The sequence below is a fragment of the Mustela erminea genome, chromosome 5, assembly GCF_009829155.1.
Source record: "Mustela erminea isolate mMusErm1 chromosome 5, mMusErm1.Pri, whole genome shotgun sequence".
NCBI lineage: Eukaryota > Metazoa > Chordata > Mammalia > Carnivora > Mustelidae > Mustela > Mustela erminea.
In genome coordinates, this window is record NC_045618.1 from 44,058,980 (window position 1) to 44,073,731 (window position 14,752).

The following is a 14,752-nucleotide window of genomic DNA, read 5'->3' on the forward strand; positions in this document are numbered from 1 at the left end:
TGCAGTGAATTTCTCTACATTGATTTTGTATCCTACAACTTTAATGAATTTATCAGTCTACTAGTTTTTTGGTAGTCTTTCAGGTTTTTTATGTAGAGTATCATGCCATCTGCAAATAGTGAAAGTTCTTCTTCCTTACCAGTTTAGGAGCCTTTTATTTCTTTTTGTTGTCTGATTGTGGCTCAGACTTCCACTACATTTTGAACAAAATTGATGAGGGTAGACATTCTTATCTTATTCCTGACCCTAGGGGAAAGTCTTTTATTTTTTCCCCATTGAAGATGTTATTAGCTGTGGGTTTTTCATATATGGCGTTCATTTTGTTGAGGTATGTTTCCGCTAAACTTGTTTTTTGGGTTTTTTTTTTTATCATGAATGGATTTTGTATTTTATCACATGCTTTTTCTGCATCTATTGAAAGGATCATGTGCTTCTTACCCTTTCTTTATTGATGTGATGTATCATGTTGATTGATTTGCAATTACTGAACCACCCTTGCAGCCCAGGAATAAATCCACTTGATTACAGGGAATTTTTGTAATGTATTGTTGGTTTTGGTTTGCTAATATTTTGTTGAGGATTTTTGCATCAGTGTTCATCAGAGATACTGACCTGTAGTTGTCCTTTTTTGTGGTGTCTTTATCTGGTTTTGGTATCAGGTAATGCTGGCCTCATAGAATGGATTTTGAAGATTTCCTTCCTTTTCTGTTTTTTGTTTGTTTGTTTTGGTTTGGTTTTTTGAGTAATTTGAGAAGTATAGGTGTTACTTTCTTTAAATGTTTGGTAGGATTCGCTTGTGAAGCCATCTGGTCCTAGACTTGCATTTGTTGGGAGTTTTTTGATTACTGATTCAATTTCTTTGCTAAATATGGGTCTGTGTAAATTTTCTGTTTCTTCCTGTTTTGGTTTTTGTAGTTTTGGTTTCTAGGAATTTATCCATTCCTTCTAGATTGTCCAATTTATTGACACAGTTTTTCATAATATTCTTTCTTATTTTTTAAAGATTTTATTATTTGAGAGAGAGATGGGACAGAGGGACAATGAGTGCAGAGCCTGACTTGGGGCTCCATGCCAGACCCTGAGATCATGGACTTGAGACCAAATTGGATGCTTAACTGACTGAGCCACCCAGGCATCCCTCATAATATTCTTCTACAATTGTTCATATTTCTGTGACATTTGTTGTTACTTCTCCTTTCTCATTTGTGATTTTATTTATTTGAGTCCTTTCTCCATTTTTCTTGATGAATCTCACTAGCAGTTTTCAATTTTATTAATATTTTTTTTCAAAGAACCAGCTCCTGGTTTTATTGATTTGTTCTGTTTTTGCTTCTATATCCTTTATTTCTGGCTTAATCTTTATTATTTCCTTCCTTCTGCTGGTTTTACGTTTTGTTTGTTTTCCTTTTTTAGCTCCTTAAGGTGTAAGGGTTAGGTTGTTTGAGACTTTTTTTGCTTTTTAAGGTACACCTATGTTGTTCTACACTTCCCTCTTAGAGCCACTTTTCCTGCATACCAAGGATTTTGAACCATTACATTTTCATTTTCATTGGCTTCCATGTACATTTTTATTTCTTCTTTAATGTCCTGGCTGATGTGTTCATTGTTTACTAGTATGTTCTTTAACCTCCATGTATTTGTGGTCTTCCCAGAGTTCTCCTTGTGGTTGACTTTAAGTTTCACAGCATTGTGGTCAGAAAAGATGCATGGTGTGACTTTGATCATCTTGAACTTGTTGAGGCTTGTTTTGTGGCCAAATATGTGACCTATTCTGGAGAATGTTCCATGTGCCTTTGAAAAGAATGTGTATTATGCTGTTTTAGGGTGGGATATTATGAATATCTGTTAAATCCATCTGGTCCAGTATGTCATTCAAAGCCATTGTTTCCTTGTTGATTTTCTATTTAGGTGATCTGTCCATTGATGTAAGTGGGGTGTTAAAATCCCCTCCTATTATTGTATTATTATCAGTTAGTTCCTTTATGTTTGTTATTAATGCCTTATGTATTTGGATATTCCTGTGTTGGGTGCATAAATATTTATAATTATTAGATCTTCTTGTTGGACTGTTCCCTATATTACTATGTAGTCTCCTTCTTTGTCTCTTATTTCAGCCTTTGTTTTAAATTCTGCTTTGTCTGATATAAGTATTGGTATTCTTGCTTTGTTTTGACATCCATGTGCATGGTAAATGTTTCTTAATCTCCTCTTTTTCATTTTGCAAGTGTCTTTAGGTCTAAAATGAGTCCCTTGTAGGCAGCATATAAATGGGTCTTGGTTTTTTTAATCCATTCTTTCACACTGTGTCTTTTGATTGGAGCATTTAGTTCCTTTACAATCAAGGTAATTCTTAACCAGATATGTATTTATTGCCATTTTGTCATTTTGTTTGTTTGTTTGTTATTTTTGAAGATTTTCTCTGATCCTTTCTTGTCTTTCTTTAATGCTTTGCTGGTTTTCTTTTCTCTGGTGATACATTTGGATTTCTTTCTCTTTATTCTTAGCATATTTATTAGTGGTTTTGATTTGTGTTGCCATTAGGTTTGTATATAACCACTTCTGGATATAGCAGTCTATATTAAGTTCATGGTCATTTAAGTTTGAACCCATTCTTAATTCTTCTCCTTCCCATGTAAAATATGGTGTCCTATTTTACATACTTTTATTTTTTAAGCTCCTTGACTGATTTTTTGTGTTTCCTACATTTATACTGTCATTTTTGGTCTTTCATTTCCACTCAGAGAATCCTTTTTAATATCTGTTGCAGGGCTAGTTTAGTGATCATGAACTCCTTTATTCTTTGTTGGCCTGGGAAAGTATTTTCCTTCTATTCTGAATGGTAGTCTTATTGGATAGAGCATTCCGGGCTATAGGTTTTCCCCATTCAGCACATTGAAGATACTATGTCACTCCTTTCTGGCTTGGAAAGTTTCTGCTGAAAAATCTGTGGGTTTCCTTTGTATGTAACTGTCTTCTTTGGTATTGCTGCTTTTAATAGTCTTTCTTATTCACTGTATTTTGCCATTTTAATTATAATATGTCTTGGTGTAGATCTACTTTTGTTGATTTTGTTGAGGATCCTCTGTTCCTCCTGGATCTGTGAATCTGTTTCCTTCCCTCAGAGTAGGGAAGTTTTCAGCTATTATTCCTTCAGATAAATTCTCTGCCCTTTTTTCTCTTTTTCTGGGATCCCTATAATGTGAATGTTATTATGTTTGATGGAGTCACTGAGTTCTCTCAGTCTGTTCTCATTTTGCATAATTCTTTTTTTTCTCTGTTGTTCAGTTTGATCACTTTCCATTACTCTGTTTTCTAGGTCCAGCCTTCTGTTCATTCTGTCAAGCTTATTTCTCATTTTGTTTATTGAGCCTTTCATATCTGCTATATTACTCCTCATCTCTGTGTCGATGGTCTCACTGATACTGTCCACTCTTCTCTCATGTCCACTGAGTATCCTTATGCTCATTGCTTTAAATTCTCTATCAGGCATATTATTTTTACCTGTTTTCTTTAGATCTCTGGCTATGGCCGTTTCCTATTCTTGCATTTGGGATGAATTATTCTATCTTCTCATTTTATCTGTCTCTGTGTCTATTTCTGCTTGTTAGGAATGTCAATTATATCTCCTGTTCTTGAGGGTAATGGCTTTATGAAGAAGAGGTCCTGTAATGCTCTGCATTATAGTGTCCTCTGTTTCCCAGGGCCTGGTGCTTCCAAGAGTATCTCCAAATATGTGCACTGTGCCGTTGTGTTCTGGCCACTTTGTACTACAGGCCAGTTGTCTGCCAAGGCTCTCTTTGCCTGTTGTGAGTGATGTTTGGTCCTTCGAGTGATTGTGGCATATTTTAACTAGGTGTGCTCTGATCTGCTTGTTTTTTTTTGTTTGTTTGTTTTTTAAGATTATATTTATCCATTTGAGGGAGAGCGAGAGAGAGCATGAGGGAGGAGAAGGTCAGAGGGAGAAGCAGACTTACCAGAGCTGGGAGCCCCATGCGGGACTTGATCCCGGGAATCCGGGAACATGACCTGAGCTGAAGGCAGTGGCTTAACCAACTGAGCCACCCGGGCACCCTCTGATCTGCTTGTTAAATGACACCTGTCATCACCACCACAAAAACCAGGGCCCCGCAGAACTCCCAGGGCAGGAGACATGGTGTGGACAAATGTTTGCATCTGTCTTTCTGGGGCAAGGGACCTACTGTGCTGGGTCTGAAGCAAGAAGCAAGGAACTACTCTGGGAAGGGTAGTTCCACCAATATGTGGGGTGTGTGGAGGGAGGGAGCTGGGCTTGCTGTAAGCAAGTTAGGTAGCAAGTGTTGATGCTGCATTCGGTTCCCACAGGTGACACTGTGCTTATGCTGAGTGGCATGGGAAATGGTATCAGACAATTCTTTTGTTCCCCTAGGGGTGTCTCTGGGGTGTGCTCTGAAATGAGCAACTAACTTCCTCACTGTGTACCGCAGCTATTCCCATGCTGTATGTCCCTGGGCTTTTTGCCATGCCTTCTCTCCCAAGATCAGCCCAGTGCCCTTGAGACTCTTCCATCCACTCCCATCGATCTTTAAAGCTCTAGGCTTTAAGCTGCACTAGTTGCAAAACTCGGGAAATTTGGCCCCTTGCTCTTTCCAAGTCAGTTGCTATGGGGATTCTTATTCCTATGTGGTCTCCTCTGTGCTAGTCTGTCTCACTCTTCTCTACCATCACCCCTCCTTTCCGGCACAACGAACATGATCTCTTTCTCTTCCAAGCTGCATCTCCACACTTCCTACCTTCTTTTGTGGCCTCTTCTCTACTTTTGCATGTGGAGTTTGTTCTGCCAGTCTTCAGGTCAATTTTGGGTGTATTTATGATGATCTGATAGTTACCTACTTGTATTTGTGGGATGAGGCAAGCCTAGGGTCCTCCTACTCTGCTGCCATCTTCTCTTGCCCCCCGTCCAATGAAAGTGTACTTCATTATTTTAAACAGATTTTCTTCTTTTTTTTTTTTTAGATTTTATTTATTTATTTTGACAGAGAGAGATCACAAGTAGGCAGAGAGGCAGGCAGAGAGAGGAGGAAGCAGGCTCCCCGCTGAGCAGAGAGCCCGACGTGGGGCCCGATCCCAGGACACTGAGACCATGACCCGAGCCAAAGGCAGAGGCTTGAACTCACTGAGCCACCCAGGCGCCCCAAACACATTTTCTATTTATATTCTTTGCCAGTCATTTTTGTCGGTCTATGATAAACTTTCACATATGCAGTATATTCACTATTGTAATTGTTGTAACTATCTATCCCTAGTCATTTGCTTTTTTTATTGTATTATGTTAGTCGTTTGCTTTTCAATTTTGTTTACAGCGAGATTTCTTTCTTCATCTCCTATTTTCTCTCTGCTTTTTAGATGTATCAAAGTCTGTGTATTTGTAGTTAAAGATGTTGATCTTTCTCTATATGAATTTTATTTTATTGTTTGTGCTTAGAAGTCATTTCCCTCCCAGGAATCACAAAAATACCCACCTATATATTCTTTCTAAATTACTGATCTCTCTTAAATTTGTTTTGGCATGATTACTTTATTTTAATAGGCATGATTACTATTTTATTTTAATAGGCAGGATTTTATTTTATTTTAATAGGCATTACTTTAATTTTTTAATTTTAATTTATTTTAATAAGCATGATTACTATTAAATTATTAAAGCAAATCATAAAAGTCTTTTTCAGAGTCAGTAGATACACATACAGATACCAAAACAAAGAATTCAAATGAAAATATATTTGGGAGATATAAAAAAAGGTCTGTGTCTCTTTTAATGAGAAGATTCTACTTTGGCAGAGCTTTAGTTAATGCTTAAATAGCTTATATGCCATATTTAAATTGCACATTAAACCTTTTTTGTAATTCACTGAGTTGGCTACTACAAGTGATAATATTTGGAATTCATCTTAATACTTCTATTTCTCTGGATATCTTCTCAGTGCTGTCCCTTCGATCCATCACAGTCCATTTTTGGAGCAATCTGCCCTCCTAAACGGCATCTCTTTTCAGGAAGGGTGCCTTGTGGATCCTTCCAACCTTCTGATGCCCCTGTTTTCGTTTCCGTGTCTTTAGTTTAGTGAGTCATTCGCCGAGTACCCAAACCCTGGTTTTCCTGTAATCCTGTTTTGAAACATAGTAAATGTAGGTGACCTCAGGTAAGACATCATGAGATCTCTCTTGGCTTGGCAAAATCAAATGTATTCAGAGGAAGAGCACTAACCCTTGGTATTTCCTGTTTCAGGAAAAGATGAAAGGCAAGAACAAGCTGGTGCCTCGCCTGCTGGGCATCACCAAGGACTCCGTGATGCGTGTGGATGAGAAGACCAAGGAAGTACTGCAGGAGTGGCCACTCACCACAGTTAAGCGCTGGGCAGCCTCACCCAAAAGCTTCACCCTGGTACGGACTGGCAATGGGGAGGACCAACACAGCCTTTGGGCCATACTGTGGGGTGGGAGAGAGCATACAAGCGCTATGGGTTTCCCTGGCCTTAGAGAGCAGTGTGCAGAGGGACAGATAGTGGACAGATAGTCCACAGAGGGTGGGGACTGGTCCAGTCTTCTGTGTTCCTGATGCTGTCCCTAGCATGCCCTCAAGGGAAACTTGCTAATGCTCGGAGGCTGATCAAAGGATCCCTCTTCGTCTCTAGTTGTTTTAGAAGTTCCTAAGCTTTGTAAAATCTTGCTGAAGTGTGTTTTCCCGGCCTGCCTAGAAACAGCATACTGTACAGAGGAAATGGCATAGACTTTGGGGTACTGTTCAAAACCAGCTCATCATCTCCCATTTCTGAGAGAGTTCTCTCTCCCCTGTGAGCCTTAATGTCATTAGCTTTAACATGGGAATCACAATACCTATTTCGCAGAGGTGCTAAGATCAAACAAGATGATGATAAAATTCTCAGTGTGAAGTATATGGAAAGTGGGGAGAATGTAGCCCTCCCAGGCCTTCAGACCTCTGTATTCCTCCTCCCAACCTTAATAGTTGCTCTTAGCAGATTATAATTGTGTTATTTTCTTAATGATAGCCACATTGACACATGAGATTGTTATTTTTGTCAGGCACGTTGAGCAATAGGAGAAATCAGTGTTGAAAGTTATCCATCTTCTGGCACTCCTGAAGTGTTCTGTTCTCCAGGTCTAGGGAATATTTGAAGTATCAGCTTGTGTCTAGATAAGGTCTCATAATACGGCATCAGAAAATAAAAGGTGTAAGGAACAGTTTTTGGAAGGGAGTCTTTAGTTATCTAGTTTGATTATTGGTGGATAGACTCTTGCCACTCGGAAGGAATCATCAGGAAATATACCTTCTTCCCTCCTATAGTCAGTAACTACCTGCATAGCCCTTAAGAAGAGATGCTGATACTTAGAGAACTGCGTCCTCACCTTCCATGGTAGGAAGTTGTGGATAACTTGGAAAAGAGACAAATCAAATCAATTAAAAACATGTTATTTAGAAATACTAGAAGAAACAGTGAAAGGGTTCAAAGTAGTTGCCTTTGGGGGGTGGAAGGGATGGAAAGGAAAGCTAGGAATGGCTAGGGCAGGGACCTGCTGTGTTTTGTTATGTGCCTTTGAGTGCTGTTGGTCTTTGAAAACTACGTCCAGGTCCCATTTTGTTGAAAACAAAAAGTTATTTTATTTTATTATTATTTTTTTAAAGATTTTATTTATTTATTCGACAGACAGAGATCACAAGTAGGCAGAGAGGCAGGCACAGAGAGAGAGGGGAAACAGGCTCCCCGCTGAGCAGAGAGCCCGATGTGGAGCTCAATCCCAGGACCCTGGGATCATGACCTGAGCTGAAGGCAGAGGCTTTAACCCACTGAGCCACCCAGGCACCCCAAAAAAAAGTTATTTTAAAGACAAATTAGAAATAGTATGAGTCACAGTAACTAGCTCAAGCACAAGAGAGAATGAATATCAATGATGTTTATTAAAGTTGGATTAAAGTTTGTACCATCTTATTTCTTTCTACTCCGAGCTTTAATTTAATTTCAGGTGTTTGGAGATTTCTCCTGTTGTCTTCCTGTTACTGATTTTTAGTTCAGTTCTCTTATGGTTGAAGGATATACAGTGCATAATTTCAAGTCTTCGAATTTTAAGATTTGGTTTAGATCACAGGATATGGTCATTCTGGAAGAATGTTCAGTGAGTACTTGACAAGAGTATTAAAATATCCATTAGACCCTGTTAACTGGTGGTGGTGTTCCAGTCTTCCCTATCCTGACAACGGTTGCAGGTTTTTGTATTTTTCCTTTCAACTTTTACTGCATGTATTTCGAAGCTCTGTTTGGTGCTTACATGCACATTTAAGATCCCTTTGTCATCTTCATGGAAAAATTATTTTACTGTTTAATTCTTTTGTTCCTTATAAATTTGTTTCCTCTGAAATCTGCTTAATTTTAGTATAAACACTCGAGATTTTTCAAATTAATGTTTGCATGACATAGTTTTCCATCCTTTCACTTTCAACCTACCTATATTATACCTACCTATATTATATTTGAGACAAGGTTCTTGCAAAGTGGATAAAGTTGGATTGTGCTTTTTTAAAAATCTACTTGTTCAGTCTCTTTTAATTGGCCTATTTAGACCATTTATATTTCAATCTAATTATTGATATATTAAAGCTTAAAGCTATCATTTTGTAATATTTTTCTGTTCACCCCCTCCATTTCTTTTTCCCTATTTTTGTTGCCTTCTTTTGGGAGAGGTCTATTTTGGTTTATTTATAATGCTTTTGAGCATATGCCTTTGCTTAGCATTCTTAGTGATCTAGATATACCATATATGTAAGAATAATTATAACCCACAGGTGTGGGTGTTTACCATTTCAAGAGAGGCATAGAAACTTCACTTCTATTTAGGTCTCTTTACACTCCCCACTTTTTGAAAATAATTATTCAAAGAAATACTTCCATGTACATTGAACACCGCATGAGATGGTGTTACAACTTTTGCTGCAACCATAGAATATGATTAAGTAAAACGCAAGAGGTAAAGGATAAGTTTCTACATTTCCTTATTTTTTTCCTTATCTATCCTGCTGTTTTCTTTTTAATGTTCTCAGCCTCGTGTTATCATTTTCTTCGTGTTTGAAGAGCTTCCTTTAGCCATTCTTTAAAGGAAGTTAGATCTGCTAAAAATGATTCTCTCAGCTTTCGATATTTTTTCAGAATGTCCTTATTTCCCCTTCATTCATAAAGGATCATTTCATCAGGTATAGGATTAGACATTGACAGTTCTTTCTTTTAGCACTTGAGCCACTTCTTTCTGGCCTCCATGGTTTCAGATTAGATTGTCATTCAAATTGGTATTCACTTGTAGACAGTATGTCACTTTCTAAAGTTCCTGGTGTGGATTTCTCAGGGTTCATTGTATTTGGAATATGCTCAGCTTCTTGAGTTTGTAGGTATGTGTCTTTAATTTGGGGATATTTTCAGCCATTATTTCTTTGAATACTTTTTTTTTTTGAAAGATGCATTTATTTGAGAGAGAGAGATGTGTGAGCATGTGAGCTGATGGGGGGAGGGGCAATGGAGACGAGGAAGGAGAGAATTTCAAACAGACTCTGCACTGAGTGCAGAGCCCAGCGTGGGGCTAGATCTCACAACCCCAAGATCATGGCCTGAGCTGACATCAAGAGTTGGACACTTAACTGACAGACCACCCAGGCGCTCCTTGAATACTTTTTTTTTGTCCCACATTCTCTCAAGGTGGGATTTTGATGATATGAATGTTACATCTTTTATTATCCCATAGAACCCTGAAGGTCTGGTTTATAGGTCCTTTATTTGTTTTTTGTCTTTTGTTGAGTCTATGTTCTTTCAACTGTTGGGATTGACTAAATTCTGTTCATCTGTTTTCAAGTCTACTGATTCTATGCTCTGTCATCTCCACACTACTTTATCATGTAACTTTTTAAAATTTTAGTTATTGCATTTTTCCGTATTATAATTTTTATGTGGTTCCTTCTTCTGACTTATTTCTCTGTTGAAGCCTACTATTTGTTTTGGGAGAATTTGTAATTTATGAAACATACTTTATAGTGGCTGTTTTGTGAGATAATTCCAATATCTGATTCTTCTCATTATTGGCATCAGTTATCTTTTCTTACTCATATCATAGTTGTTTGGCTCTTGATATGAGTAGTGATATCTAGGCATTATGGTTATTAAGTGAGGAGACTCTGGCTCCTACTTAAATATTCTGTTTTATTAGTCATCTTGTTCAGATTTAGTGTGGTGTTCTGGTCTCTTTTTGTGGCCTTTGCTGTAGTGTTCTGGATTGTTTTGACACTGCCCAGTTCTTACTCAAAACTTGATGGCACTGTTTGTAAAGACGCTTCCTAGGCCCACCTGCTATTGCTGGGTGACCATTTTTGGGATAGGCAGAAGCTACCAGGCCTGTCTCTATTATGCCATTGGGTGCAGGTTAGGAGGGTGCAGGCTTCGTGTGACCACTGTTGCACAAGGGTAAGACTACCTGCCTCTTTGGGTGGTGGAACGGGGGCCGGGACGGCCTGGGCTTTCACTGCTCTGCAGCTGCTGCTCTGCCCAGCTTGTGGAGCTGGTCTGGGGCTCCCAGATAGATCTCCATTGGGCTTCTCCTCTCCTGGTCCTTTGTCAAAAAAGGACAGGCCTTTGAAATCCTGCTTTTTGGAGATTCTGGGTTTCAGGCAGTCACCTGGGAGTAATCGGGTATAAAAGAAAACCTAAAAATTAACCAGAATGTGTTTTCTCAAGTCCTGTGCTCCCCAGTCAATCTATCTTTACAGCTTTCAGAGCCCTTTTACTAGATTGTAGGGTATTCAGTAGTGTTTAGAGGGGAAGAGAAGGGAAAAGTGAGTCGATGCCATTTTGTTCCAGGACTAGACCTCTTTACCCTTAAAACTATAGCTACATGATGACATGATGTAGTTATATTTCTTCTAATGCCATTTTTTCAGGATTTTGGGGAGTACCAGGAAAGCTACTATTCTGTACAAACCACTGAAGGAGAGCAGATATCCCAGCTGATTGCGGGCTACATTGACATTATCCTCAAAAAGGTATTTCAGACTGATGCCAATTGGGAAAGTTGCTTTTTTAAAAACTCTCACTTAGATGATGCTTCTACCTGGAAAAAATAAAACAATACAAAACAACCCTAATTTGAAGTACTTAACCCACTCATTTAATCTTAACATTAACATTGCTTGAGTGTGCAGTCTTTTAACCTCAAGATCCCATAAGAATTTCCATTTTAGCTGAAGTTTATATTTATATTCTTACTGCCGAGTAACAAGCAGTAGGGCTTCACTTAGCTAATGAATGAGACCAGCTAACCCCTCAGCATCTTCCTCTCTAGGTAGTTCTATTATGCTTTCCAGCCTGTTTAGAAACCTAGGTTGAGGATCTGAAAATATTCTTCATATTTTTCATGAATTTTTTTTAAAGTAGGCTCAGTGCCCAGACTGACGCCTGTTCTGGGGCCTGAACCCATGACCCCAAGGCCAAGAGCTGAGCTGAGATCAAGAGTCAGGTGTACAACTGACTGAGCCACCCAGGTGTTCCTCATGAATTTTTACCAAATTACTGAATTTCATGAATTTTTATCAAATTCTCAAATATACTACTATGGTATACATAGTTATATACCATAGTGGTATTCAGACAGACTGCCAGAGACTTCAAGAAAAAGCCCACTGAAATAACCAAGTTCAACTAGAACATCGGTATCTACGTCTTGATTTTAACTGTGTGAAATTTAGTCAATGCAGTAATAAACACAGAGGGCATGTATCTCTATATTGCATTAAACAATGTATTTATTTTTTATTGTTACGTTTGTTTTTCTTCAGCCATCACCTACTCCAATATAAAGAATTGGGGGTAAATCTCAACATTTTTGCTTGTGTAGCTCCTTTTAGAAGGTGTCTTAAACGGTTTTTGCATTAAGACCTGCTGAGTTTCCTTTTTGTTTCGTTTTACCTCAGAAACAAAGTAAGGATAGATTTGGATTAGAGGGGGATGAGGAGTCGACTATGCTAGAAGAGTCTGTTTCTCCAAAAAAGTAAGTATTTTTATTTATTTTTTTTTATTTCATGAGTCCTGTTCTGCAGTTGCTCATTTAAATCTCCTAACTTGTGTCATTTTCATCAAAGGCTGGAGAGTGGGCTTCTGTGACAGTGAAGGAGTTATTGTTTATAGAATGCCCCCTACATGCCACAGGTGCCATGAGGCAGTCGAGGGAAATGGTTAAAACATGGACTCCTGAGCCAGACTTCCTGGGTTCTAATCTCCAGTCACCCTCTTTTTTTTCTTTTTCTTTTCTTTTTTTTTTTTTTTCTTGAGAGTAGGGGATAGATTGGGGGGTGGGTTGCAGAGGAAGAGGGAGAGAATCTCAAGCAAGCTCCACATGTAGCATAGAACCTGATGGCAGAGCTTGATCTCACAACCCTGAGATCATGACCTGAGCTGAAATCAAGAGTCAGATGTTTAACCGATTGAGCCACCTAGGTGCCCCTTGGATCTCTTTCAATGTGTGGCCTTGGGGACATTACACCTTTCCTCTGCCCCTTCATCTGAGCTATAAAATGAGAATAATGGTAGTATCACCTTATATACTTTATTTTGATGATTGAATTATTAATAAAGTGCATGAAACAGTGCCTGGCACATCATAAATATTTACTGTTCTTAACATCTTCATCATCACTTTCAATTCAGAACAGTCTCAACCCCATTTTATATGTAAGGAAACTGAGATGTATTAAAATTAAGTAACCTCTAATAGGTGTTACTTTGCGGGAATCTGAGCAGCTGCTCCCCCTTATGTTAATTAGAGCATTGTGATAATATGTTTCTTGCATACACTTTACTCCATATGTCTAGCATGCTGTCTCATTTCACCCCAATAACAACCCCCGATGCAAGAGGTAGACCAGATGTTTCTGCCTGTCCATGACTGAGGAAACCAAAGCTCTGAAAGTTACTTCAGATGCACCCATGAGGCAGGGCCATGAGTCAGTTCAGATCTTGTGATGTTTCTTACCCAAACTGACAGAAAGTTCTAGAAAATTCATATTGAACTTGCTAAGTCATACTAATTGCTTCTTGCACATTTCCATACTCCATCACTTTGTCTTGATTGGCTTCATAATCACCTTGAAGGTGCTTTTCCCTTTGTCCCCTATTTTAGTACACAATTTGGAACCAAACCTGATGATGCGATGCATTTCATGTACGTGGTACCCTCTTGTAGAGCACCTTAAGTCCTTGGAATTATTAATGACCATTAGCCGGAAATCAGTAAGCTAGTGCTTTCTGGTAGATTGAGTTGTTCCCCTCAGAGGACTCTGCTGCACTTGTCCTTCCAAGAGCAGCTGAGTAAGGGTCTGAGCCCAGAGCACTGACACTCTTTACTGTCTTTTACCATGGAAGCCCATCACAGGGCCTGCCACTTCTCCCTGCATTAGACACTGGCTAAGATCACAGGATACCCCTGACTTCCCCCTGGGGCCCCCACATCTACCCTTCCTAGTGCCAACCGTGCCACACAGACATCCCTGTTCTTCCACAGATTCCTGCTCTCTAGTATCCTAGCCTGCCTCATGAGCTTTGCCCTGGGCAATAGGGAATGATCTGATGGTTGGAGAACCCTGGGTCAGAGGCCTGGTCCCTTAATGCAGCTGCTCACCTAGTCTGCCCCTACACACACACACACACACACCCTCTCTCTCTCTCTCTCTCTCTCTCTCTCTCGCGCCCGCCCGCCCTCCCCCCTCCCCCCCCCCCCCCCGACTCTCCCTGGATGGGGTCTGTGCTCTGGGCTGCTACACAGACAGTCCACCTTCACATGCTCAAAGTCCTTACTACTCATTCTAAGAACATATCGGAAGTAAAAAATGGATTTTTTTTTTTTTAAACTAAATGTCCTAGGAATCTTCCTGGACTTTTTAAAAAATCATCTGGAGGAGGTGCCAAAGTCTATCCTACCATCAAGGCTATCAAGGCTCCAAAGGTGTTTAAGTGCCCTCTGTGGTCAGTGGCCTTGGACCTGGGGGATGAGAGCTAAGCTGTGGGAGATTCTCTTTTAGTTCCTTTCTGTACTTCTCCTTTCGGTCTAAGGCTAAATGACCGATGCCCCCAATGCCTAAACTAGAACCTGACCCACAGAGATATTTGTTAAATGAATGCTCCAACTGAGAATGGTTATTTGTATTAATAACTGTAAAAAGATTCATCTCAGGATTCTTCTGAGTACTTCGGTGCTACCTCACTCACAGTTCCGTCCGTATATACCTCTTTTGAGTTGGCCTCCACCGCATAACACAGCAAACAGCTGTGATGCCCATGGTGTCTTATCATGTCACTGTATGTGAGTGGCCACCCCCCAGTGACCCAACCCCTGTTTCCTGCAGGTCCACCATCTTGCAGCAGCAGTTCAATCGGGCCGGGAAGGTGGAGCACGGCTCCGTGGCGCTGCCTGCCGTGATGCGTTCAGGCTCCAGCGGGCCTGAGACCTTCAACATGGGCAGCATGCCATCACCACAGCAGCAGGTCGTGGTTGGTCAGATGCACCGAGGGCACATGCCCCCGCTGGTGAGCCGTCCCCTACGCTGGCGCTGGGCGTCAGTAGGCTGCCTGTGATGCGTAGGGAGAGACACCAGCCTGGGAGAGCTGGCGTGCACTGTCACGTTCTCACCCGTTCCCCTCCGAGCCGTGGCTCTTTGCTGCATGGTCCCAGTACC

At 40.0% G+C, this 14,752-nt stretch overlaps 1 protein-coding gene across 7 annotated transcripts in view; it reads left to right on the forward strand.

Annotated features, from left to right (window-relative positions):
- TLN2 (talin 2) overlaps nucleotides 1-14,752 on the forward strand; it is a 421,428-nt gene that overhangs the window by 258,189 nt on the left and 148,487 nt on the right. For all 7 annotated transcript variants that reach the window (XM_032342750.1, XM_032342743.1, XM_032342747.1 and 4 more), the window contains 4 exons: nucleotides 6,263-6,418; nucleotides 10,967-11,068; nucleotides 11,996-12,072; nucleotides 14,423-14,603. In XM_032342750.1, the coding sequence (XP_032198641.1) occupies nucleotides 6,263-6,418; nucleotides 10,967-11,068; nucleotides 11,996-12,072; nucleotides 14,423-14,603 (516 nt within the window). The remainder of the gene's footprint in view (nucleotides 1-6,262; nucleotides 6,419-10,966; nucleotides 11,069-11,995; nucleotides 12,073-14,422; nucleotides 14,604-14,752) is intronic.